Genomic DNA, 27,586 nt, shown 5'->3' with positions numbered 1-27,586 from the left:
TAAAAACATTGGCCAGATTACAAGTGACATGCTAAATTTTGTTATGCTTGAGCGCTAACTGTGCTCAAAGTAAACAATTAGTGTTGCGGGATTAGCATGCATAGTATAAGACTTCAGATATTGTGACCACGCTAAAACTCTTTCGCAAAAGAAAACCTTTTCTTTTTATCGCTTGTGCACTAACCTGACAATGTTCGAGATCAATTATGGTAAAGCTGAAGATGCTTTAGGAATGCTTTAAATTCCTATGTTCTTTACTAAAAGACAATGTTCTTTTTATTTTTAAATATACCTTTATATATATATATATGAAGATAGATAGATATTGAATATACAGATATTTAGATATATTTAATTTAAAATAAAATGGAAAAGTGAAGAACATAGGAATTTCAGATAATTCTATCAAAATACATTAAAACATATTAAAAATTAATAAAAACTGATATTGCAAAGATATTTGAATGGGGAAGGCTCAAAAGTCTGTATATATTTATATGCGTATGTATGTGAACACATACATATTTACACATGCAAACATATAAATACACATGAATACACATATAAAGACATGTATACAAGCATATATTTAGGCATATTTATATATCTACATATATCAATATTTAAATGAGTTTGTTTTTTTATGTGTATATATGAGTGTAATACTTTATTATGTTTTTGATGTGTTTTGTGGATTTGTTTTCTACCCTTACTCTTTACTTCAGGTCTCAAGTCAAGTTTAATATTCTAGCACAGTTTCGGGCTTTTACTCGAGGGTAACCTATAACGTTTAACTTGTAATATCATCGCTATTTAGTGTGGTCGTGATATCAATTGAAAGTATAGGTTGGGCTAGAGTGATGTCAGATGTGCTAACCGTTCTCTGCTAAACAGGATTTGCCATGGACTAATATCAAGCTGGGTGCTAATGTTAGTGCGGTCCAGCAATATTGCTTACCTTGTCCTGCGATATTATTAGCGCCACTGTAATCTGGCCCAATTAAAGTTCTTTTTATGTTCTGAACATTCATTGTTGGGTAGTTTGAAGAAAGCTCACACCAGATATACTGGAATTCATCTAAAAATATTAATTAGCAAAAATGACAATTGAAGTTTACTCTCAAACCTACTATTTCAGTCAGAATGAGCTATTAGAATTTTGATCCACATGTTGCTCTATGATAGCAAAACATTTATACTTTAGAGATAACCTATTTTTCTGAGCCACATAGGAGGAATAGAAGGATAACAAGGAGGAGGGATAATTATTCACATGTACATACAAACATACACACAGAGACTGTATTTAAACTGATATGTTTACTCATATAACAACACAGGCGCAGGGCTTTGTATCAGCTCTATTTAGCAGGCATGCAGTAAAAGATCTGATGTAATACGTAAATATATTTCTTTTTCTGATGAGGTCATAGTCCACAGAGTATCCTCTACTTCCACCTCTCTCCATTCCCAGGCAGTAAAACACAGTGTTATGTCAATTTTCTGAACAGACCACTGACACTGCTTATGCAGCTTTTCTAGAATAAAATAGCACAGCACATAAATTAATTAAAGGGAAACTACTAAACCAAACTATATCATTAATTTCAAAGTGCAGCTTTATTAATTTTGTGCTTTCTAGTTCATTGGGCTTATTGGTTGATAGATATTTCCTGCTAATGCAACATAATTTGCATTTAAGCAAATACAAATTCTAGTGTTCTGTTTTGTACAGTTTACCTTACATTTGTTTCTAGTTTCACAGACATGTCTTTCCTGTAAAATATGTGCATTAGACACTCATTTTACTGCACCTCAGGAATTTGTTTGAATTTATCAGTGTAACTTATTTATTTTTAATACATTTTAGGACTAAATACAATGTTTACAAGTAAGTGCTGTTATCTTCCAGAGTTTTTTCTTTTTCTTTTAGATTTTCAGTAGGATATAAAAAATCAAGTCAATTTTTAAGACATGCTGAATTCTGAGCTATAAAATGCACAATACCCACACTAGTGATGGGTGAATGTGGTGAAAGTCTAATTAGCTTGGTAGAACAAATAGTTCTGAGGACATTCATTTTGGACAATCAAATGTTGATAAGAATAAAAGTAAAAATCCATTAAAATTAGATAATCAAATGTTATTTCTCGGTTTTCTATTGATACTTTTGTTTTTAAATGTTTTTAACTAGATCGAATATTCACAATCGAAGTTTTGAATGATTTGGATATTACATTTAAATAGAGCATTAGAAATATATCAATTTGAATTTTTTAAATTCAAATTTTGCATAATTCGATTTGAATTATGCAATACTCGAATTAGATCATTTCAAATTGAATATTACATTTAAAGATAGAATTAGAAATACTGTTACACTATACAATTGTGTTCAAATTTGTTTAATTTTTCAAATGTTGCAAAACATACGCCCATTCCTAATCTATGCCAGCAGGAGGGATTGGCAAATGTTAAGGAACATACATTAAACATACTGACCACATTTTTTAATTCTACTTAAAAGTCAAATGTTTTTTAAACATCATTTTTTTTAAACTACTTTAATATTTCACTGTATTGATATTAGTATTTGATTATCAAATATAATATTAGAATATTGAATAAAACATCCAAATAGTTAAATATTAAATGAAAAATATACTTTGATCCCCAGACAAGAATGGATACGTCAAACCATGAACAAGAAAAGTTAATTTAGATTATATGCACATAACAATGTGTGTATACATTTATGCTGGTTTATACCACATTTTAAAAGTACAATTTCAAAAGGAGTTTTCAATATTTATTATTTACAGCATAAGTCAGACATCCAGCTTTTGCCGCTGTGCAGAGACTCTCCACTTTCACACACACTGATGATTTTGTTCTGTTTATGAATCTAAAGACTTTGTAAAAGTGCACTATGTTGGTGGGGTAATATCAGGGGCCACATTCAGCTATTGGAGCAGCCTTACACAGTGGTTTTACTAGCCAGGAACAAGGAGTCTCAAAAGGCTGACTGGTAATAGTGCATGATGGTCCGCAATAGAGTGTGCAGCATCATTAGACAGAGGGGCAGATTAGAGGGAAAAGATTGATATCTAAGTGAGACAGATCAATTTTCTAAATTACATGTGGTCATTTTCAGTCTCTATTATGTTGCTAATATTGTTGAGTTCTTCTATAGCTATTACCAAAATATGTTATTGATTTTAATGTTCAATAACCTATGAAAATATCCTGAAATATTCATTTATATGTTTAACAAAATGAATAAGTTAAAATATGATCAGACAAGAAAGGAAAAAAATATGATGATATAAAAATCTGAGACCAGCTAGTAACAAATAAACATTTGCTAAAAACAGATCTCTCCAAATAAAAAGTAAACAGTGACTCAAAATCAATATTTAAATCCCCAGACCGAACAATAATATTATTTTAATGCAGCCTTTCATGGATAAACACTTCTACTAATTTAGCTTTTTGTTAATTAAGCTATTATGGACCCCATGCCCTTAAGAAGTGCCCTGTGCAGCCATTCCAAACCATTCAAATCCATGTAATAACCAACTTGTCACAAGCTTTTCAAATGCATTTGTGCCATGATAGTTTTCTAATACTGTACAATAATAGCATGTATTGAACCATTTTAGGCAGTCATCATCAACAATTATCTCATTAGAATACAAGGGGTAGATTTATCAAGCAGCAGATGCTGCTTTCTATGTTGAGGTTTCCGGCTTGCCGGAAACCTAAGTTAAGAAGCAGCGGTTATGAGACCGCTGCCCCTTAACTTGTCTGCCACCTTTTAGGTGGCGGACTGCAATCATCCCGATCCGATACAATCGGGATGATTAACACCCCCTGCTAGCAGCCGATTGGCCTCAAATGTGCTGGGGGCAGCATAGCACAAGCATTTCACAAGAAATGCTTGTGCAATGATAAATGCTGACAGTGTATGCGGTCGGTATTTAGCAATGTGGGACAGACATGATTCATTACAGTTAATCATGTCCACCTGCCATTTGATAAATCTGCCCCCAAAGCTTTTACTTTTGGTGACGTAAAATTTGTTTCTGTGATGGTCTTTAATAATCCAAGTAGAAAAAGTCTGCATTATAACTGATTCTTAGAATTTTTCTTTTTTCATGTTTTACCAGATTTTCCTGTTATATTGTTAACTAATTTTATTGGTTTTACTAATTAAAACGGTTCCGGTTCCAATGGACTGGAATCCTTTGAAAAGAGCTAACATATAGCACTTTTACATGGAATTCTAATGAATTTACAAAGGGGAGCAACATTATGTTTAGCTAAATTAATGATCAATTTAAGGAATACAGACAGAAGCAGGTTAAACCACTAGACCAAGAGGATTTTTGATAGAGGTGGCACATAGAGGCGAGATTGCATATGCAGCGCAAGCTTCAGTACAACTGCTGAAACCCGCGCCGTCTGTAATTTCACCTCCAGGTATCACATAAACCCCGCCGGCAGTTTATAAAGTGCCGTAAATCGGATAAACTAGTGATGTCCAGAAATAAACGTAAATACAAATTTCTGGAGTCGCAAGTGACTTACGGCTTGTTAAAAACTGCCGGCGCCTATGAAAATAAAAAAAATGTCAAATCTCCCATAAAAGTATAACCCTCCTTCTAAAAATAAACCCAACATGTAAAACCCTGATATCTGCAATCCTCCCACATCAGAACTAATAATAAATGTATTAACCCCCAAACTGATAACCCCCCACAATGCAATATGCCTAATTAAACTATTAACTCCTAATCTGCCATTCACCCACATCACGATCTACCTAATAAAAGTATTAACCCCTAAATCCGCCAAACCCAACATCGCAAACTACCTAATAAATGTATTAACCCCTAATAAGCCATTAACCCACATGGCAAAGTCCCTATTAAAACTATTAACCCCTAATCTGCCATTAACCCACATCACAAAGTACCTATTACAGCTATTAACCCCACTATTAACCACATTGCAACAAACCTTATAAATCTAATAACCCCTAATATGCCAAACCCACACAACACAATAATCCTAATAAAACTATTAACCCCTAAACCACCAAACCCAAACAGCGCAATAATCCTAATAAAACTATTAACCCCTAATCCCCCACAATGCAAATAACTAATTAAATTACTAAGCCCCCTAACCTAATACCCCCTAACCTAACACCCCCTAAATTAACCCGAATTACCTAAATTAAAAAAAAACTTACAAACAATTAAAATAAAAAAGCTAACATTACTTAAAAATAAAAAACCTAAAATGAAATTAATCTAAGATTACAAAAAATAAAAAAATTCTAACATTATATAAAATAATAAACCAAATTATCAAAAATTAAAAAAATTAAACGTAATCCCTATGAAATAAAAAAGCCCCCCAAAATAAAAACACCCCCTTATCTAATACTATACTACCAATAACCCTTAAAAGGGCCTTTTGTAGGGCATTGCCCTAAGTTAAACAGCTCTTTTACCTTAAAAAATATGAAGTCCCCCTCTAACAGTAAAACCCCCCACCCCACCAAACCCCCAAAAATAAATAAAACAAACACTAAAAAATCCTAAACTACCCTTTGACCCTAAAGGGGCATTTATATGGGCATTGCCGTTAAACGGGCATGCAGCTCTTTTACTGCCCTTAAAAGGGCATTCATGTCTTTTTCAAAGGTCCATTAAATCCCTAATCTAAAAAACAAACAAACCTAAGTCCAACCCCCAGATAGGTACTAACGGTTCCTGAAGTCCGGCGGTGAAGTCTTCTTCCAATCGGTGATATCTTATATCTTCTTCCAGGAATAAGCCAGCACGGAGCGTAGTGCGGAACTGAAGACCGGTGACCGTGGAACTGAAGACTGACGACGGCAGAACTGTAGACCGGTGACCGCGGAGCCATGAAGTGTGGAGATCCTCTTTGTACGATCACCGCTGCACACCGAGGATTGAATTCAAGGTACATGTTTAAATATGGGGTACCTTGCATTCCTATTGGCTGATTTGAGTCTTCAAATTCAAATCAGCCAATAGGATGAGAACTACTGAAATGCAAGGTACCCTATATTTAAACGCGTACCTTGAATTCAATCCTCAGTGTACAGCGGTGATCGTACGAAGAGGATCTCCATGCTCCATGGCTCCGTGGTCTCCCGGTCTTCCATTCCACTGTCACCGGTCTCCAGTTCCACGATCACCGGTCTTCAGTTCCACGCTATGCTCGGCGCTGGCTTGTTCTTGGAAGAAGATAGAAGATATCGCCGATTGGAAGAAGACTTCACCACAACCGTTAGTACCTATCTGGGGGTTGGACTTAGGTTTGTTTGTTTTTTAGATTAGGGATTTAATGGGCCTTTGAAAAAGACCTGAATGCCCTTTTAAGGGCAGTAAAAGAGCTGCATGCCCGTTTAACGGCAATGCCCATATAAATGCCCTCCTATCTGGGGGTTAGATTTAGGCTTTTTTTTTTTTTTTTTTTTTTTAAGATTAGGGATTTAATGGGCCTTTAAAAAAGAGCTGAATGACCTTTTAAGGTCAGTAAAAGAGCTGAATGCCCTTTTAAGGGCAATGCCCATAAAAAGGGGCAATGGGTAGTTTAGGATTTTTTAGTGTTAGCTTTTTTTTGGGGGGGGGTTTACTGTTAGAGGGGGGATTTAGTATTTTTTAAGGTAAAAGAGCTGTTTAATTTAGGGCAATCCCCTACAAAAGGCCCTTTTAAGGAACATTGGTAGTTTAGCATTAGATTAGGGGGTGTTTTTATTTTGCGGGGGCTTTTTTATTTTCACAGGGATTAGGTTTAATTTTTTTACTTTTGATAATTTGGTTTATTATTTTATGTAATTTTTTATTTTTTGTAATCTTAGATTAATTTAATCTTCTTTTTTTTTTTAAGTAATGTTAGCATTTTTATTTTAATTGTTTGTAATTTAGTATTTTTTAATTTAGATAATTGGGGTTAATTTAGGGGGTGTTAGGGGGCTTAGTAATTTAATAAGTTATTTTTGTTGTGGGGGTTTGGCAGATAAGGGGTTAAAGGGACAGTCTACACCAAAATGTTTCTTATTTAAAAAGATAGATAATCCCTTTATTACCCATTCCCTGTTTTTGCATAACCAACACAGTTATATTAATATACTTTTTACCTCTGTGATTACCTTGTATCTAAGCCTTTGCAGACAGCCTCCTTATCTAAGTGCCTTTGACAGACATGCAGTGTAGTCAATCAGTGAAGACTCCTAAATAACTTCACGGGAGTGAGCACAATGTTATCTATATGACACATGTGAACTAGCACAGTCTAACTGTGAAAAACTTTCAAAATGCTCTGAGCTAGGAGGCGGTTTTCAACTGTCTAGAAATCAGTTTGAGCCTAGCTAGGTTTAGCTTTTCAAAAATACCACCAAGGGAACAAAGCAAATTTGATGATAAAAGTAAATAGGAAAGTTGTTTAAAATTGCATGCCCTATCTGAATCATGAAAGTTTAGTTTTGACTAGACTGTCCCTTTAATAGATTTATTAGGTTTGTTGTGATGTGGGTTAATGGTGGATTAGGGGTTAAAAGGTTAATTTAGTTTATTGCGTTGGTGGGGGATGGCGGTTTAGGGGTTAATAGTTTTAATAGTTACTTTGAGATATGGGTGAATGGCGGATTAGGGGTTAATAGTTTATTAAGGTATATTGCATTGTGGGGTGATGGCAGTTTAGGGGTTAATAGGTTAATTAGATGTTTTGCGATGTGGGGGTTGGCAGATTAGGGGTTAATATAGTTTATTAGTTATTGCAGTGGGGGTTGGTGGATGACAGGTAGATAGATATTGTGCATGCATTAGGTGTTAGTTATTTTTAGGAGGTAGATAGATATTGCACGTGTCAGGTGTACAAAGTGAAAAAATGAAGTAAAATGTCTCCATTTTCGCTGCGTAAGTCCTTGGGCTGAATATGTGATACCGATCTGTTCTATGTTAGCTTATGGGAGTAAAAATTACAGGTGACGGGTGAAATATACATGCCGCATTTATATGCGGCGCTGTATATGTGATATCAAAACCGTGTAAAATCCGCCATCGCCGGCTTTTGCAGGCAGCGCCGCATATGTAATCTTGCCCAGGGAGAGCAAATTCTGGCTTTTTATTAAGAAATTACACTGATATGGGGTCCATCAGCCTAGTGTAAGTAGTGTGCTGAACTTTGTCTTTAATGCTGCTGAAGGTGGTTGGTTTTAGACTGTAGTGGCTATAAAGTTGGGGGGCATCATTTCATTCTTGGATCCAAGCAGTATATTGTCTTGAGATGGTCATGGAAAAAAGTATTGGACATAAAATGCAACCTATTTTTTTGCTTTTGCTCAAATATAGAAACCTTCAATCATTTAAAAATATACCTTCAACTAGGGTTGCCACCTTTCTTGGCAGAAAATACCGGCCATGCTAATTAACATAAATTTGCATAAATAATTAAACAGCATTACTCAAAAACTAAAACGGAAAGGACTGATTTTAAATGCTCATTTGTTTATAACTTGTATTCATCACACACAGAAGAAGTTTCACTTTGACAGGGGCTTTCTTTCAATATTTATTATTTATTTTCTACATTGACATTAACCTTAAAACTACTGGTCGTGTCGGTAAAATACCTGCTGGGTGGCAACCCTACCTACAACTTGCTTCAGGATCTAACATGATGCTAATGAGATTTTACAAACTTTGCACTGTTTTTTTAGAGATGAGTGTACATTTTACTAATTCTAGGGCTAGATTCACTAGTTTGTTTTCCAGCCTCTTTCTTTAATCTATTTCCTATTTAATTCTTTGAAATTGATTCATTAGAACTCCCCTGTATCTGTATTATTATTTAGTAAATAGTATTGGAAATAGTGAGACAGGAATGGTTGGAAAGCTGTTAATAGCCCAGTGTTAAAGGTACAGTGAACACTTTGTAATTACAAGACATTTCTGTATTGCTATAGAAATACATATCAGTTAAGACTTAAGATTTAAAAAAAAAAAATGAACATCCTTTTTACTGCAAGCATTTTCAATAGCCAAACTCTACAAACTATTTGCTTATTTGGAGGAGCCAATCTGGGCTTTAGTCTGCAGACAACAAGGGATAATCACTGTCATAAAGTTAGTATAAAAGGCATTAATTTTCAACTGTTATCTGATAAAGCCAAACAAGAACAGATATGTAGCAGAGTTAGCCGTGAGAAGTCAGATGGGTACATTTCATACGAATGTAGATTGGAAAGTTGTATCATTACACGTAACTAAACATTTTAAATAAAAATATTAAAATGTCTGCTGACACTTTAAAGGGACAGTGTACTGAAAAATTGTCCTCTTTTAATTTGTTCCCATTTGTACATTTTACATGCTGGAATGTATTACATTGTTTTCATAGTTCCTTTACCTTTAATGTGGCATTTGAAATAGCTTATTTTGCCTATGGTATCCCCACCTATACTAATCATTTCAATGTTTTAAGGAACCGTAAAGTCAAAATTAAATGATCATGATTCATGTAGAGTATGCAATTTTAAACAATTTTACAATTTACTTTTATTATCAATTTTGCTAAGAACTTTTGGCATCCTTTGTTAAAGAGTCATTCTATTTGAGTTCAGAATGCATGTGTTTAAAGGTTGTGTATATATATATATATACAGTATATATAACATTTTGACTGTCCCTTTAAGTATTGGCTACAAAAAAGCTGTGCAAATATAGCCAGCATAAGAAATTACATTTCCTATTGGGAAGTAGGAGAGATGAGTAATAAAATGTTAATTTCCAATTATTCTCTTAAACTATTGGGCTTTGGTATACAAAGAAGATAAGATAAGGAAGCATGTGTGATTTAGAAAGTGATAAATTAGGGAGATCTGAGCTCTTTGCAAGAATAGTCAAATCTAATGGCTTGTGTTGTCAAAGAACAAAAACAGCTATTTGTATACACAAATAAACATTAAGGAGAAATTTGGCATACATTTTATACTATGATGCTAGTTTAACAAGTCATTGTAAACAATTTTACAGTACACTTTCCCTTTTGAATAACAAACAGAGAAAAGACACAGTGTTCATCAGACAGCAAAGAAGGCTGGGGTAAATATGTCACACTGTAGTGCCCTTTTTAATAAATTAGGGGTGCAAGCTTAGCTTTAAGGTAAAGATATATTTTAATTTTTTAGGAAAAATAAAGAAGCTGGTAATATTTCTGATGTGGAAGATATTGCACATAAGATGGTTTAAATTATGTTTATATAGCACCTTTTTTACACAACACCTCCTTTCTATTCCATTTGTACCCCATTAATCATTTTAAATAGCTGGGAAATCTTTCCTGAATTTTAAGCAAACTAATAACAGGAATACATCTGTTTAATTAAGATTTCCCAGTGAAAATCTTATTTTTTCTCATTAACAAACAAACTGCTTTGGGGGTCCAAATTAATATAACATTTGATTCACATAACCAGGCTTTATTTCCAAAGATAATATTTTACTCTTTGAAATAAAATGTTTTTATGCAACCATAGTCTCATTTTTAATTTTTAACTACTAGGCCCCTACATTCATATTTTCATGTCGGGTTTGCGCGCGAGTTGGGTACTTTTTTCCCCCCACTTTTTTTTCCTCCATTGTCTACTATGGGGAAAAAGGTTATCTCGTGCGCAATATTCTAAGTTCATATTTTTGTGTGCATCGGGTAAGCACGAGAGCAATAACTTTTTACTTTCAACTCGTAATACAATCGCAACTTGACAAAATATTTACTTCTAGCACAATTAAAGGGCGTTATCTATTTGATTTTGACAAGAGTATTCAATGTGTGTGTGTGTGTGTAAATATATATATATATATATATATATATATATATATATACTGTATACAGTATATCACATTGAGCTTATTTTACTGTATCAACCAGAACTGTTAGATCCAGTTTAGTTTGAGAAAATAATTATCTAAATTTAATAAATGAAGGATCTAAAATTGAGCTAGCATAAACATTACAATTTGAGAATCAACAAATGCACGGCAAAAAGACAATGCAAAAGCATTTCGTCTAAATTTCAAATGAGTATTATTTAGTTTTCTCAAAAATGTCAGAGATAGTTCAATTTCCTTTCCCCTGCATCATGTGACAGCCATCAGCCAATCACAAAATGCATTTAGAGCACATGCTCAGTAAGAATTGGTGCCTTAAAAGTTAGCATATAAAAAGTGTGTGCATATTTTGATAATGGAAGTGAATTGGAAAGTTGTTTGCAATTGTGTGCTCTATCTGAATAATAATAAAAAAATCATTTTGAATTTAGTCTTGCTTTAATAATACAATTGCATTTTAACATGCAGTTATTTTTCTATTCCTCTTATATATATATATATATATATATATATATATATATATATATATATATAAAATACAAAATCCTTTTGGATAAACATTTATTTAAGGAAAGACAGGCATTCAAATAACTTATGTTAAACTGTGCTGCATCTTAAATAATTTGAACAATCAGGGCTAGATTACAAGTGGCACGGTTGTTTTCATGATCGCAAATATTCCGCTAGAGTTAAAGAGATACTAAACCCAAATTTTTATTTAATGATTCAGATACAGCATGCAATTTTAATCAACTTTCTCATTTACTCCTATTATCAATTTTTCTTTGTTCTCTTGCTATATTTATTTTAAAAGCAGGAATGTAAAACTTAGGAGTCAGCGCATTTTTGGTTCAGAACCTGGGTTACGCTTGCTTATAGGTGGCTAAATGTAGATCTCTGTAAGAATTGTAGCTCAACTTGTAATATAAATGCAATTGAAACGGATCGCAAAAAACAGGACCTTCTCCGCCGGTCTTCAGGACAGGTAAGGACCACTTGGGGGTTAGACTTAGGTTTTTTAAGAGGGGATTGGGTGGGTTTTAGAGTAGGGGTGTGTGGGTGGTGGGTTGTAATGGGGGGTTGTTCTTTTTTTTTTTACAAGTAAAAGAGCTGATTACTTTGGGGCAATGCCCAACAAAAGGCCCTTTTAAGGGCTGGTAATAGAGCTGATTACTTTTGTAATTTAGTTTAGGGTAGGGACATTTTTTTTATTTTGGGGGGCTTTTCTATTTTATTAGAGGGCTTAGGTGTAATTAGCTTAAAATTCTTGTAATCTTTTTTTATTTTTTGTAATTTAGTGTTTGTTTTTTTGTAGTTTAGTTTAATTTATTTAATTATATTTTAGATTAGAAAATTGTAGTTTATTTAATTAATTTATTGATAGTGTAGGTGTATTTGTAACTTAGGTTAGGATTTATTTTACAGGTAATTTGGTAATTATTTTAACTAGGTAGCTATTAACTAGTTATTAACTATTTAATAGCTATTGTACCTAGTTAAAATAAATACCAAGTTACCTGTAAAATAAATATAAACCCTAAAATAGCTACAATGTAATTATTAATTATATTGTAGCTATCTTAGGGTTTATTTTATAGGTAAGTATTTAGTTTTAAATAGGAATACTTTAGTTAATAATATTAATATTATTTAGATTTATTTTAATAATAATTACGTTAGGGGGTGTTAGGGTTAGACTTAGGTTTAGTGGTTAATATATTTAATATAGGTGGCGGCGGGGGATTAGATTAGGGGTTAATAATTTTAATATAGGTGGCGGTGGTGTAGGGGGATTAGATTAGGGGTTAATAATTTTAATATAGGTGGCGGCGGTGTAGGGGGATCATATTAGGGGTTAATCATTTTAATGTAGGTTGCGGCGGGGTAGGGGCTCACATTAGGGGGTTATCATTTTAATGTAGGTGGCTGCAGGGTAGGGGGCTCACATTAGGGGTTAATCATTTTAATGTAGGTGGCGGCGGGGTAGGGGGCTCACATTAGGGGGTTATCATTTTAATGTAGGTGGCAGCAGGGTAGGGGCTCACATTATTGGGTAATGTAGGTAAAATAGGTGGCGGCGGTGTAGGGGGATCACATTAAGGGGTTAGACATTTAATGTAGCTGGCGGCGGTTTAGAGGTTAAACACTTTATTAGGGATTGCAGCGGGGCATTGCGGTTGACAGGTAGATAGACATTGCGCATGCGTTAGGTGTTAGGTTTTATTTTGCAGGCAGTTTAGGGAGTTACGGGGCTCCAATACTCAGTGTAAGGCTTACTACATCTGCAATTTGTGGCGAGGTGAAAATTGAGTAAGATTTCTCCATTTTCGCCACGTAAGTCCTTACGCTGTACATTAGATACCAAACTGCGCGGGTTTGGTATACCTGTCTATGGGCCAAAAAACTACGTCCGAAGGCAGAAATATACGAGCGTAACTTCTATGTTATGCCGTATATGTGATACCAAACCCGCGCAAAATTTGCTGTCGCCGGCTTTTGCGGCGACGCTGCATATCAGATCGGGCCCCATATCGCTTGAGCAAAATTGTTTGTGCCTTACTTGTTATATAGCCCTTAGTATATTAAGGGCTTTAAAATAGCAATTAAAGGGACATAATACTCATATGCTAAATCACTTGAAACTGATACAGTATAACTGTAAAAAGATGAAAATATCAACTGAGCATCTCTATGTAAAAAAGGAAGATATTTTACCTCACAATTTCCTCAGCTCAGCAGAGTAAGTTCTGTGTAAAAAGTTATACTCAGCTGCTCCCAGCTGCAGGTAAAAAAAAAAATGAAGAAATGAACAGCAGCCAATCAGCATCAGCAGTGCTGAGGTCATGAACTCTTTTACTGTAATCTCATGAGATTTGACTTAACTCTCATGAGATTTCATAGTATGCTGAATAGGGAAATAATATGAGAGTGCACGATGCTCATCCCCTAAGCTGTCCCAGGACAGACACACTAATATGCTGCTTAGAAATCCTTTACAATGGGAGGTGGCTACTGAGAAACTCTTGAGGTAAAATATCATTTTTTTTTTACATAGAGATGTTCAGGAGATATTTTCTAGTCAGCTTTTTACAGCTATGCTGCATCACTTTCAAGTGTTTAAACATTTGGGTATTATGGCCCTTTAAGAAGTTCATTCTTATCTAAGGAAACTTAGCTCAAGACACAAACTCCTGAGCCTATCTAGATGTGCTTTCCCAGAAAGGAGCTACGTTTCAAAAAGAAACCAACAAAAAGTTTTTAAAATTATATACAAACTATTTAAATTGTGAGTAAGTTTACATTTTGATTTCCATGTTTTATTAAAGGCATTTTTTATTTTTGTAAAGTATATGTATAAGCAACTAAGAACAACACTGAAAAACAATCTGTGTACAAAAAATGTTTTAAAGCAATGAACCCTGCAATTTTTCTAATAAAATAAAATACACCCCTTTAGTTCAGTAATACACCCTTTTAAAGCCTACTGGAATTCATTTTTCTAGTCTCCTTTGCTATGGGTAATTAGGGACAAATGAGCCTGTGTGCTGATTTAATCAATTACTCTGTTTGAAAGCTGTTTTTTTATGAATAAATTAAACTTTTATTTTATTAATGGCTAAATCTGTCCAAATAAAATGAAGATTTTAGACTGTGTCCTATTGAGTACATTCCTTTCAGTGTGCTTTGTAAAGCTGATCTCACAACACTATGGGGGATATTTATCAAAGCGTCAATCTTTTTTGCAGGCGTTATTTGCAGGCGTCAATACGCACGCCAGACATCGCAGACACGGATCCACATACGATGCACTTATTTATAAAAAAAGTCAAAAACTTTTATGTCAGAAATCTTTTGCAAACATATTTGCATGTACCTAAGTTCCTTTTTTTTTTCAAAAAAATGTTGTCTGTCATATCTCTGTGTTTATTTATACCACTATATGTATATAGTGTAAAAATATTATTATTCTGAGCAGGAATAATTGCGAATATAGCATGTAATCAGGGTATCATATGTATTTATTTGATATTTTAAGAGATGGGACAGTTGTCTCTCTGTACCTGTGTAACCCCTCCTGATTGCAAGCTAGTTTTAAAAGCCACCCCTACACAGGTGTTAGAAAATGGGCTGGCATATAAAATGGCATTTCTTACTGAAAAATAAATTCAAGAGAAGGAAGAAATACACTGAAAATAGCATGACAGTAAAGAGGTGATTTTAATTTCTGCTGTATCTGAATCATGACAGTTTAATGTTAGGTGGGCTATCCCTTTGAGCTATCATTTTAAGATTATATTGAATTGTGTCATAATTGGTGTGAAAAGTGTTGCTTCAAATTTGGTGCAAAGTGGAGAATGGGACTTGTATTACATGGCTTAAACATGGTGCAAATAGATTTTTTCCAAAAAATAAAAAGGAAGTTAGCTATATTATGTTGTGTATTTATTTCATTTTTATCTCTATATCTATTAGTGCGACAAGTTTGGGGCAATGCTTTGCAAAAAAATTGGAGAAATAATATTGTCCCCTTGCTTTATAATGAGAGAAAAGTTGTAGCATAATCCATAAGTAGTAATGTATTTTTAATTTGTATCCCTATATCTACTAGTACACCAAATGTGGAGCAATAATATTGTTTGATTTAGAAAGGTTATACAATTTTAATAAAGTTTCTAAATTACTTTTATTATGTAATATACTTCATTCTCTTGCAGCATTGAACATAAGCTTTCTGTGTTTTCAGACTCCCATTAATTTCTATGGCATCCACGGCCTCAAGGGTGGCGGATTGAAAACTAGGTACCCTGCGTCGGAATAGACACAAGCGTACCTGTTAAATGTTTGATAAATTGGGAAAATGGTCAAAAAGAGTTGAATGTGAATTTGAAACTTCTGTAATGATGCAAGCATCGATCTGCGTCGGATTGAGATCGCGGGAGCGTATATATTTTGTCACACATTTCAACATTTGACGCTCTTGATGCTTTGTTAACTATGGCGGATTAATCTCGAGACAAATATGACGCAGGATTCAAGTGTATTTTCAGTTGACGCTTTGATAAATATCCCTATGTTGTAATTCTGTTGTTAAAGGTGAATGTGGGAGGAAGGAACTTTATAACTTAAATGACCATTAAATACAGCAGAATTGAACAATCAACACATGAATATTAAAATGACAATTCACAAGCACTGAATTTAAATTTTATATGAGCAGTATATTTTTTCAGACAAATTTCAAAGTTAGTTAAATTTTCTTTTCATCTGCATCATGTACCAGCCATATTCTGTATAATCTGTGAATTTTTGCGCATGCTCAATAGGAGCTGGGGCCTCAGAAAGTGTAAATATAAAAATATTGTGCACACTTAGATAATGGAAGTGAATGGGAAACTGTAAGTAAGATATTGTTTTTGTTTTTTGAAGTTTGCACATACTACAGTAGTGTCTTTCTAGTTTAAGTGCCAGAAATGTAATAGAAGCTGCTGTATGAAATACTAGCTAATTACCGAATGGCCCTGAATACCCCTGTTTCCGCATGAGCCTTCAGGCTCGCCAGAAACAGGACTTAAGAAGCAGCGGTCTTAAGACCGATGCTTCTTAACTCATACGCATCTTCTGAGGCGACACTCTTCAATCCACCCGATCGTGTACGATCGGGTTGATTGACACTCCCTGCTAGCAGCCGATTGGCCACGAATCTGCAGGGGGCGGCATTGTGTAATTTTAAATGCCGACAGCGTATGCTGTCAACATTCAGCGGATCATGTCCACCAGACATTGATAAATCGGCCCCTTTGAAACAACAATAGCATCAACTCCCAGCTCCACCACTACTCTGAAGAAGGAAAACATATATATGTAAAATCAATGGCATACTCTGTGAGCAGCAAGAATGCACAGAAGATAATTAGCCATGGGAAAGTAGGAGGTAACTGCTTACTTTTTCTTCATTACATTTCTGTGTGTCATATTAGGATATCATTACTTTACGATGCTGTTATATAAATTATTAATAGTGTAGTAAATTATTTAATGAAGAAAAGAGTTATGCAACATATATACCAAAAAATAAACATGTGTGCATGAGATCTTTTAAAAGCATAACTCTAGCAACACGAGCATGTAGAAACATAGCACAGCACACACAATACACAAGGAATTGTGGCCCATGGAATACATAAAAAAAGCCTCCTATATTCAATTAATTTGAAATGTAAAGGTCTACTATAGTAGCAATAATAATTATTTAACATATATGACATTAGTTTAGTTATTATCAAGTGGCTAAATTTCCTTCAACAGTTCTATAAATATGTTTACTCTACATGAACTTGATGGTAAGATTATTCAGTTTAATCTTAAATAGGGTCTGTTGTTTGAAATCGATAAATCAAGAGAGTGGTCAAAGCTAGTTTGGCAATGAGGCTAAATAGGTGATACACAATATTTTTTCACAAGAACAATAATTATATTCTTATTTTTACCAATTCCAGGGGCCGGCCCAATGAAAATATTACAGGTCATGTTTTAGGCATTAAAAAGGTGGACCTTCAAAGATTACATTCCATGGGGTCGATTTATCAAGTTCCATATGGAGCTTGATGCCCCTTGATACAGGCTCGTGGAAACAGAAGTTATGAAGCAGCGGTCTTAAGAATACGATCGGGTTGACACCCCCTGCAAGCGGCCAATTCGCCGCAAATCTGCAGGGGGCGGCATTGCACCAGCAGTTCACAAGAACTGCTGGTGCAATGATAAATGCCGACAGAGTATGCATTTATCGATGTGCAGCGGACATGATACTCTACATCGTATCATGTCCGCTCACACATTAATAAATATACCCCCATGTCTTAAATACATTTTAAATTAGAATGTTACTGCAATGCTCACACATATAAAAACATAATACCTTTTTAAGCTTAATAATTAAAGCATACTTGTATTTTTCAACTTTTATTTTGTTTGAAAATGTTTTCAGTTGAAAAGTGAACTATATTGCAATGATGTCTCAATGTCTTCTATCACAATATTGCATATATTTGATTGAGAAGTTCCCACTGAAATATCAACTAACTAGCATTTATTTTGCACACACTCGAGGGAACATATAAGTCATTCTAGCTACAACTGGATAGAAGAGATTGTCAAAAAGAATGACACAAAAAAAATGAAAAGAAAGAAAAGTTTTAAGCATGCAAACTTATTTTCTAGTATCTATGAATCATCAAATAATTTGGGGGAAATGGTGCAAAACACCTACATATTACCAAATAGAGAAGAAACTCTTAAGTGACTTACACAATCAGTGTTTAAGCATTATATGAATGTCATTTGTTCCCATCTTTTTTACAGTACAACCCTCAAGAAAAACTACACAGTTCCATTTATGTATTAAACTCATGCAGTCATTTTTTTCCTATTGCAGGAAGCCTTTTGATATTAGAGGGAAATTATGTTTTGTTGTTCGAGAAAGACTAAAAAGAAGCTTTTAAGAGAATAATAGATCTTAGTAATAAGTAATGTTTAAAAAAAAAGAAAAATTAAACTCGTTGATCTGTTCTACAGAACAACTTGCAATGAATGTAAACCCCAAATTTTCAATATAATTGTTTATGCAATAAAGATAATTTCTTAAATAATAGAAAGCAAAACTAATACTTAAAATAATACTAAAAAATCCTTTTTTTATCTGAAGATACTATAAAATTTGCCAGCTGTAGACCAGTGTTGCACCATGAAGCTCTTACAGGAAATCGCATCAGTGAAAAAATATACAAGGTCGCTGTTGTCATTGGCAACATGATTAATAGTCATTTTATGGAGGCTTTGCATCTTGTTTTTCATACGTCTCCTACCCAAACCACTGTGTTTCCTCTTCTGATTCCTGAGACCTCACAGTGTAGTATGCTTTGCCTCCCATTGATCACAAACAGGGAATCCTTTGATGGTGTTAAAATATATTGTCCAAATAATCCACTATTTTTAATTATTCTGTTTTTCTTATTCCATGGCCAGTCTTTTTTTGTTAAAGGGTCCTTAAGATTATTCAGTTTACCCATTTGTCCTGATGACAATTCTACAAAAAGTACATCCGTTTGTAAATTGGATGTAGCATAGATATAATACTGATTGCTCTCTGTGAAGGATGATTGAAAAGTCACATCAGATATGTGTAAGTTTGTTTGCAGGTCATAGATCAATTTAATTTCACCTTGAAAAGTAATTGTCTGGACTTTGATCCGGCCATTTGTTTTATCTGTGCTGATCAAATATTGTCCATCAGAAGAGATGTATGGTGTCCCAGATACATGACCATTAGGCCCAATGACTGAGTCTGTAACACTATCAATTATAACCTGAGGTAAAACTATTACGGATTTGTTCTGTTTGCACTCTACAAAATAATAGCCACCCAAGTGTGAATAAGCCATGTTCTGTGGTATGCAGCTGTCATTTTTGAAGGTGATGGTCTTTAGGTGCGTCACAGTTTCAAGGTCAATTTTGTGAATTGCAGACTCGGATTTATTAAAGATGAATCCAAACCTGAAAAATATAAAAGAAACATTTATAAGATATTTGCAAGTACTCTTCTAATCTGTATCTACATGTAAATATACTATGCATATGTGGTAATATGTAACTAAAAATAATTTAAAACAGCATGACTACATGTAAGTAATTACAAAAATAAAAACTAAATGCAATTTTAAATACTGTAAATTAAAGATACAGAAGAAACAGGAATCTTCTTTTTTATGCATTTCAGTGAGACCCTAACTCTGAATTTCCTATTTAAAAATAAAAAAGGAAAAAAATATACACACACAGCACATAAAACAATATAAAGCATTACACCCATATATATACTTTTTAAATAAAAAATAGCATTTAAACATTGCAAAAAAGGTTTTAAAAGGGTTAAAATGGATATGGCATATGACAAAGTGTTGGACTGGAAAGGGCTCCAATGTGTGTATGTATGTTACACCATCATTCACCCAAGTAAAATAGATACATGGAAAGTATCTGTGTAATGGCCAAGTTTGTGGATATCTGATGTAAATAAATGAAATATTGGGGGCATATATACTAGTTAGGCTGGTTGCCAATCTTCCTCTGTAATTCAAGTCAATAAGTCTGTCTGATGATTTATGCTTGTTTGTTCAGGTCAGTAATCTTAAAAGGACAGTGTGCCTCAAATTTGTTATTGTTTAAAATGATAATCCCTTTATTACTCCAATCTCGAGATTTGCATAACCAACACTGTTATATTAAAATACTTTTTACCTTTTTTTCCTCCCTCCGCCTGATTATTGCTTCAATACAAGAATGCTTTTTGGGCCCTAACACAGAACATGCTACTATGTTTACTTAAGTGTTCCTTGTTATTTGAAGGTTTGTCTTGTTTTAACAATATTCTCAGTTTCTCTGCACGAGTTATAAGGATACTAGTCCATTTGCCCTCCTTTGAACTTTGAGGTTTCTGGACCCACCCATGACCCTGGTAGACAGGGGAGGTGTGACCGAGTACTAAACTACTAAAAATAAAAAGTGTGAGCTGAGGACTATTGACTTTTATGACCATTATGCAAACTTCCATACGGTTGTGAACTTTGTTTATGTTACTATTCTTTGAGACAAGTTTTGGAATGTTGTCTATTTTGTTTGTACCAATGTGATATTGCTACCGCAAAAAAAAAAAAAAAACTTTTTATCTTGATGATTATCTTGTATCTAAGTCTATGCAGACTGCCCCCTTATCTTAGGGCTTTTTACAAACTTGCATTTTAGCCAAATTGTGCTTAATACTGCATACCTCCATGAGAGTGATCACAATGCTATCTATAGTGCACACATGAAGTAGCGCTGTCTGGTTGTGAAAAGCTAATAAAATGCACAGAGATAAGAGGAGAGAGTTAGAGGTTTAGAGGTTATAAAGTATATTATCATAACAATGTTGATTGTGCAAAGCCCGGGAATGGGTAGCAGAGGAAACAAGTAGCGTATCATGTCCGCCAGACATCGCTGAATGCGGACTGCATATGCTGTCCATATTCAGCATTGCACAAGCAGTTCAAGTGAACTGCTTGTGCCATACCGCCCCCTGCAGATTCGCAACCAATCAGTCGCAAGCAGGGGGTGTCAATCAGCCCGATCGTATAGGATCAGTCGGATTGCTATACTCAGCATCAGAGGTGGCGTATGAGTTAAGAAGCAGCGGTCTACAGGGAGTGCAGAATTATTAGGCAAATGAGTATTTTGACCACATCATCCTCTTTATGCATGTTGTCTTACTCCAAGCTGTATAGGCTCGAAAGCCTACTACCAATTAAGCATATTAGGTGATGTGCATCTCTGTAATGAGAAGGGGTGTGGTCTAATGACATCAACACCCTATATCAGGTGTGCATAATTATTAGGCAACTTCCTTTCCTTTGGCAAAATGGGTCAAAAGAAGGACTTGACAGGCTCAGAAAAGTAAAAAATAGTGAGATATCTTGCAGAGGGATGCAGCACTCTTAAAATTGCAAAGCTTCTGAAGCGTGATCATCGAACAATCAAGCGTTTCATTCAAAATAGTCAACAGGGTCACAAGAAGCGTGTGGAAAAACCAAGGCGCAAAATAACTGCCCATGAACTGAGAAAAGTCAAGCGTGCAGCTGCCAAGATGCCACTTGCCACCAGTTTGGCCATATTTCAGAGCTGCAACATCACTGGAGTGCCCAAAAGCACAAGGTGTGCAATACTCAGAGACATGGCCAAGGTAAGAAAGGCTGAAAGACGACCACCACTGAACAAGACACACAAGCTGAAACGTCAAGACTGGGCCAAGAAATATCTCAAGACTGATTTTTCTAAGGTTTTATGGACTGATGAAATGAGAGTGAGTCTTGATGGGCCAGATGGATGGGCCCGTGGCTGGATTGGTAAAGGGCAGAGAGCTCCAGTCCGACTCAGACGCCAGCAAGGTGGAGTACTGGTTTGGGCTGGTATCATCAAAGATGAGCTTGTGCGGCCTTTTCGGGTTGAGGATGGAGTCAAGCTCAACTCCCAGTCCTACTGCCAGTTTCTGGAAGACACCTTCTTCAAGCAGTGGTACAGGAAGAAGTCTGCATCCTTCAAGAAAAACATGATTTTCATGCAGGACAATGCTCCATCACACGCGTCCAAGTACTCCACAGCGTGGCTGGCAAGAAAGGGTATAAAAGAAGAAAATCTAATGACATGGCCTCCTTTTTCACCTGATCTGAACCCCATTGAGAACCTGTGGTCCATCATCAAATGTGAGATTTACAAGGAGGGAAAACAGTACACCTCTCTGAACAGTGTCTGGGAGGCTGTGGTTGCTGCTGCACGCAATGTTGATGGTGAACAGATCAAAACACTGACAGAATCCATGGATGGCAGGCTTTTGAGTGTCCTTGCAAAGAAAGGTGGCTATATTGGTCACTGATTTGTTTTTGTTTTGTTTTTTAATGTCAGAAATGTATATTTGTGAATGTTGAGATGTTATATTGGTTTCACTGGTAAAAATAAATAATTGAAATGGGTATATATTTGTTTTTTGTTAAGTTGCCTAATAATTATGCACAGTAATAGTCACCTGCACACACAGATATCCCCCTAAAATAGCTATAACTAAAAACAAACTAAAAACTACTTCCAAAACTATTCAGCTTTGATATTAATGAGTTTTTTGGGTTCATTGAGAACATGGTTGTTGTTCAATAATAAAATTAATCCTCAAAAATACAACTTGCCTAATAATTCTGCACTCCCTGTATAGACCGCTGCTTCTTAACTCTTGTTTCCAGCAAGCCTAAAGGCTCACACGGAAACAGGGTGAATTGGCCCAATTCGGCCAATAATAACTTGACCCCATTAACTTAACTTTCTATATGATAATATACTAATTAAAAATTGACATAATGAAAACAATCAAATGCATGTTCATGCTATGGACTCCATTTATCAAAGCTTCAACTAGCAATACGCCTATGTTCTTTCTCCTCAAACTACGCACGTAATCAAGTTCTCAGATTTATCAAGTTATGGATGCTATTCAATTACTGTGTGAATTTGTGAAAAATGTATTTAACTTATTTTCTGCCTGTACAAAACCAAATCCGATCTAATGCTCTAGGTTATCACACTGTTTTTTCTGTAACTTGCGTTTAACAATTCGCCCATATAGCAAATGTATAGTCGGCACCTTTCTTGTTGTGAGCACCATAGAACACAGTAGACTGGAAGTCTGCCTGAAATGAGTCACACTTGATCAAAAAGTCACATAACTAGTCTATACCTAAATGTGTATTCAGCACCAATTTTCTTTCGATTACCATAAATGGTGTATGTGGGACCAAAAAATAAACCACATAACGTTTATAAGTTTGAGAATGAAAGTATTTACAGTTGCAGAAATCTTACTACTATTAAGGCACATTAGAAAACATCTTGCTTTACAGGGGAGGCAAGAAGTATCTGTCAAAGTTTCTAAAAAATATTGCAGTAGTTCAGACAGTCAAGGCAATCAATCATGATGATTTTTGATGAAATTCAGTATTATTTGGAGTCAGTCACCTTCAGAACAAGGGTTATTCCTATTATGCTCCAATTACTGACCATTCTGCATTTTATGGCAACCGGTTATTTTCAATCTGTGTCCAGTGTTGTGGTTGATCTGAGTCAACTGATGGTCTCCAGGCTCCTACAAACTGTTTTAGATGCAATGTAAACTATTTTTAAGCATTATATTCGTCTCCCATATACTGCAGAGGAATCCCAAATGTATTAGGGGTGATAGACTGCACATATATTGTATTGAACTTGGCACTCAAATTGACGCAAAGATTTCCATACAGTTTAAATTCTTCTTCTTTAGTAACTTTAATAAATGGAGCCCTAAGGGTACAAACAGGTCCTTACCTAATATGGTTAATAATAAGATTAGTTGGAGGAATAAAAAAATCATCCACATCCTCAAAGCTTGTACGGATAATGCGTGCTGTTTCTCCTAAGCTTGCTTCAGATATAACCTACAAAATAAAAGCACAGCTATTATGAAGTAAATAAGATATAAACATGTATAAGATGAAAACACCATGATATTTATAAAAGGAAGGCAAGAAAGGCATCGTTAAGTCAACAAATTTTGTTTTCAATCTCAAATTAAAATGAAAAAAGCAATTGAGTCTTATATATAAATATTGATGACCCTATAGTCCTAATGCAAAAAAAGATAAAATATGTAACTTTGGTGTAAACTTTTCATTAGTCCTATATTTATGTTTGGTACCTATCATTCACACCGGCCAATAGAGTGAACCCTTAAGAACGCCTATCAAACTTAATGCCTCAGACAGATTTAAAATGCCTAAAAGTGCAAAAAAGAAAATAGCAGTTTGTTACTTCACTGTTGCTTCCATAAAACTATGTGTTTAACCACTGTACATAGGACCCCATTTAACATTTGGGGCACAGACAGGTTTCCTGCGGGCAGGCAGCGGATGCTTTTAGTCCACTGTGTACATTTATTATTGCACAAGGAAATATTTATACAGTGCTGCCCTCTGCTTCAGTGTGACCAATTGTGCAAGAGCTGAACACATCTGGGGATTCAATAACAAATATGTTTGTAGAAAACAATCATCAGCTAGATCCCAGAAGTGCATTGCTACATCTGAGTGTATCTAGGTATGACTTTAAACAATGTATACTAGGAGAATTAAGTACATTTGATAGAAGGAGTAAAATACTTTTAAAACTGCATCAGATTTGAAATGAGTGTATATTTTAAAGAATACATTGCATTCACAAAGTAAAACATCAAATTATGTGTTAATAATGTGTTTTCAATATATTACAGGGTGAATTGAATTTTCAAATGACTCTTTGTTCATTTTTTTGCATTTTCCATACGGTCACAATTTTAAATGTTTAAATATGTGTCTATATATATATATATATATATATATATATATATATATATATATATATATATATATATATATATATATATATATGTGGATGGGAAAGAGGAAATCAAGAGGGCGCACAGCTTGGCACTAGAATAGATATTGGCTATTTGTAAAGTAAGTTTGTTACTTTCTAAACATTAATGTTATAGTAATGGAATACAGGAAGAGGGCATAAAAAATAATAAATAATAATAATGTCCTTGGATTGTTATTGTATTCAAAAAAGTTCAGTATTATACTTTAGAATATTCTACACTTCTTTGTCTGAGGTGAGTGAATTTGCGCTTACCAGAGGTAACCTCAATCATATGAGGTAAGTTGTAGACTTGTTTGGGTTAGAGATGTTTCTTTGGCTCTTGTCCAGTCGATTTGGCTTTGTTCTTTACTGGAGGAATCTTTCTTTTAGTGAAACCCTTGGGATCTTTGTTTCCAGGGGACTCCTGGCAGTGGTATGTTGTTTTGAATGAAAATCCTGGACTCTCTGGTATCATTTGTTGAAAGGCAATGGAAAATACTGGACTCTCTTTTTCCTCTTGGTGATGAGAATCTGGGTTGTCTTATTTTCTACACAAAGACAGGTTCTCCTTTAATAACGAATTATTGACCATTGCAGATCCCGGACATGTGAGCAAGATAAGCCAACTTGGTGACTTCTCTCCAATTTCAAAGAAACTCTGTGACAGCTCAGTGACCAGAGCAACCGCGTAGAGACACTGTTCTGTTGAGCTGAGACACTCCAGAGCCCACCACATATGCGCATCACTGAGTGCACCGCCTGGCGCAGATTCCAGCAGGAAGATCTTTAACAGTCCATCCTCCAGAAAACTGTGAGAAGCTGCAACAGTCAGAGCACAGAGACAGTGGGTCTTCCACCATACAGCAGATGCGCAATCTGCTGTATGGTGGAGGACCCACTGTCTCTGTGTCTCTGTGCTCTGACTGTTGCAGCTTCTCACAGTTTTCTGGAGGATGGACTGTTAAAGATCTTCCTGCTGGAATCTGCGCTGGGCGGTGCACTCAGTGATGCGCATATGTGGTGGGCTCTGGAGTGTCTTAGCTCAACAGAACAGTGTCTCTACGCGGTTGCTCTGGTCACTGAGCTGTCACAGAGTTTCTTTGAAATTGGAGAGAAGTCACCAAGTTGGCTTATCTTGCTCACATGTCCGGGATCTGCAATGGTCAATAATTTGTGATTAAAGGAGAACCTGTCTTTGTGTAGAAAATAAGACAACCCAGATTCTCATCACCAAGAGGAAAAAGAGAGTCCAGGATTTTCCATTGCCTTTCAACAAACGATACCAGAGAGTCCAGGATTTTCATTCAAAACAACATACCACTGCCAGGAGTCCCCTGGAAACAAAGATCCCAAGGGTTTCACTAAAAGAAAGATTCCTCCAGTAAAGAACAAAGCCAAATCGACTGGACAAGAGCCAAAGAAACATCTCTAACCCAAACAAGTCTACAACTTACCTCATATGATTGAGGTTACCTCTGGTAAGCGCAAATTCACTCACCTCAGACAAAGAAGTGTAGAATATTCTAAAGTATAATACTGAACTTTTTTGAATACAATAACAATCCAAGGACATTATTATTATTTATTATTTTTTATGCCCTCTTCCTGTATTCCATTACTATAACATTAATGTTTAGAAAGTAACAAACTTACTTTACAAATAGCCAATATCTATTCTAGTGCCAAGCTGTGCGCCCTCTTGATTTCCTCTTTCCCATCCACATTCCTAACAGTGACACGGGTACACTGTATCAGTAGCAGCACGCATATATATCGCTATTTCTACTATTGTTGCAAAACAGCTATTTCTTACAAAGTGTTAGAGTTTTTAGCGCAGGTGCCCCTCCTTTTTTCTAACATAGATATATATATATATATATATATATATATATCAAAAGAGAATATGCTTAATGGAAAAGGGCTATAATGCACTTTTTAGAACATTAATATATGTACACATATATAAACATATATATATATATATATATATATATATATATATATATATATATTTAACAGTAGGAGAGGAAAGACAAGGGTAGCACAGAGCCTTAATCAATACTAGTGTTTGTACCTTAGATGTGCTGTAGGGAGAAGATGCCATCGTCCTCAGCGCCGTTATGAAAACACCCCCAGGTAATGACGTTGCTACCTCCAGTGGGTCAGCGGGTGCTCCAAAAGTTTCAAAACAGGAAAAGGGAATCTCCCGTAGAACACAGGAAAGGAACCAGGTAACAGATCCTCAAATGGGAAATACACACTATGCACAGTATTATTAAAACGGCGCTGAGGACAAAGGCATCTTCTCCCTACAGCACGTCTAAGGTACAAACACTGGTATTGATTAAGGCTCTGTGTTACCCTTGTCTTTCCTCTCCTACTGTTATATACAGGTTGCCCTCAGTTTATGCCGGGGTTAGGTTCCAGAAGGAATGGTTGTAAATTGAAACCATTGTAAATTGAAACCCAGTTTATAATGTAAGTCAATGGGAAGTGAGGGAGTTAGGTTCCAGGCCCTCTCAAAATTGACATAAGTAACACCTAATACATTATTTTTTAAAGCTTTGAAATGAAGACTTTAAATGCTAAACAGCATTATAAACCTAATTAAATAATCACACAACAGACTGTATCATCAAACTAAGTTTAAT

The 27,586-nt window shown here is 35.1% G+C and overlaps 1 protein-coding gene across 1 annotated transcript in view; it reads right to left on the bottom strand.

The window, feature by feature from the left end:
• Positions 1-18,655: 18,655 nt before the first annotated feature.
• Positions 18,656-27,586, bottom strand: part of LOC128664462 (follistatin-related protein 4-like) — a 1,075,469-nt gene continuing 1,066,538 nt past the window's right edge. Inside the window, exons 14-15 of the mRNA XM_053719289.1 lie at positions 23,868-23,977; positions 18,656-19,481 (exon numbers count right to left, since the gene is read on the bottom strand). Coding sequence (XP_053575264.1) covers positions 18,779-19,481; positions 23,868-23,977 — 813 coding nt within the window. The 3' untranslated portion in view covers positions 18,656-18,778. The remainder of the gene's footprint in view (positions 19,482-23,867; positions 23,978-27,586) is intronic.

This window comes from Bombina bombina, chromosome 6 (assembly GCF_027579735.1).
Source record: "Bombina bombina isolate aBomBom1 chromosome 6, aBomBom1.pri, whole genome shotgun sequence".
Lineage (NCBI taxonomy): Eukaryota > Metazoa > Chordata > Amphibia > Anura > Bombinatoridae > Bombina > Bombina bombina.
The sequence above is the reverse complement of the archived record's forward strand: the minus strand, read 5'-3'. Positions and strand labels throughout refer to the sequence as shown.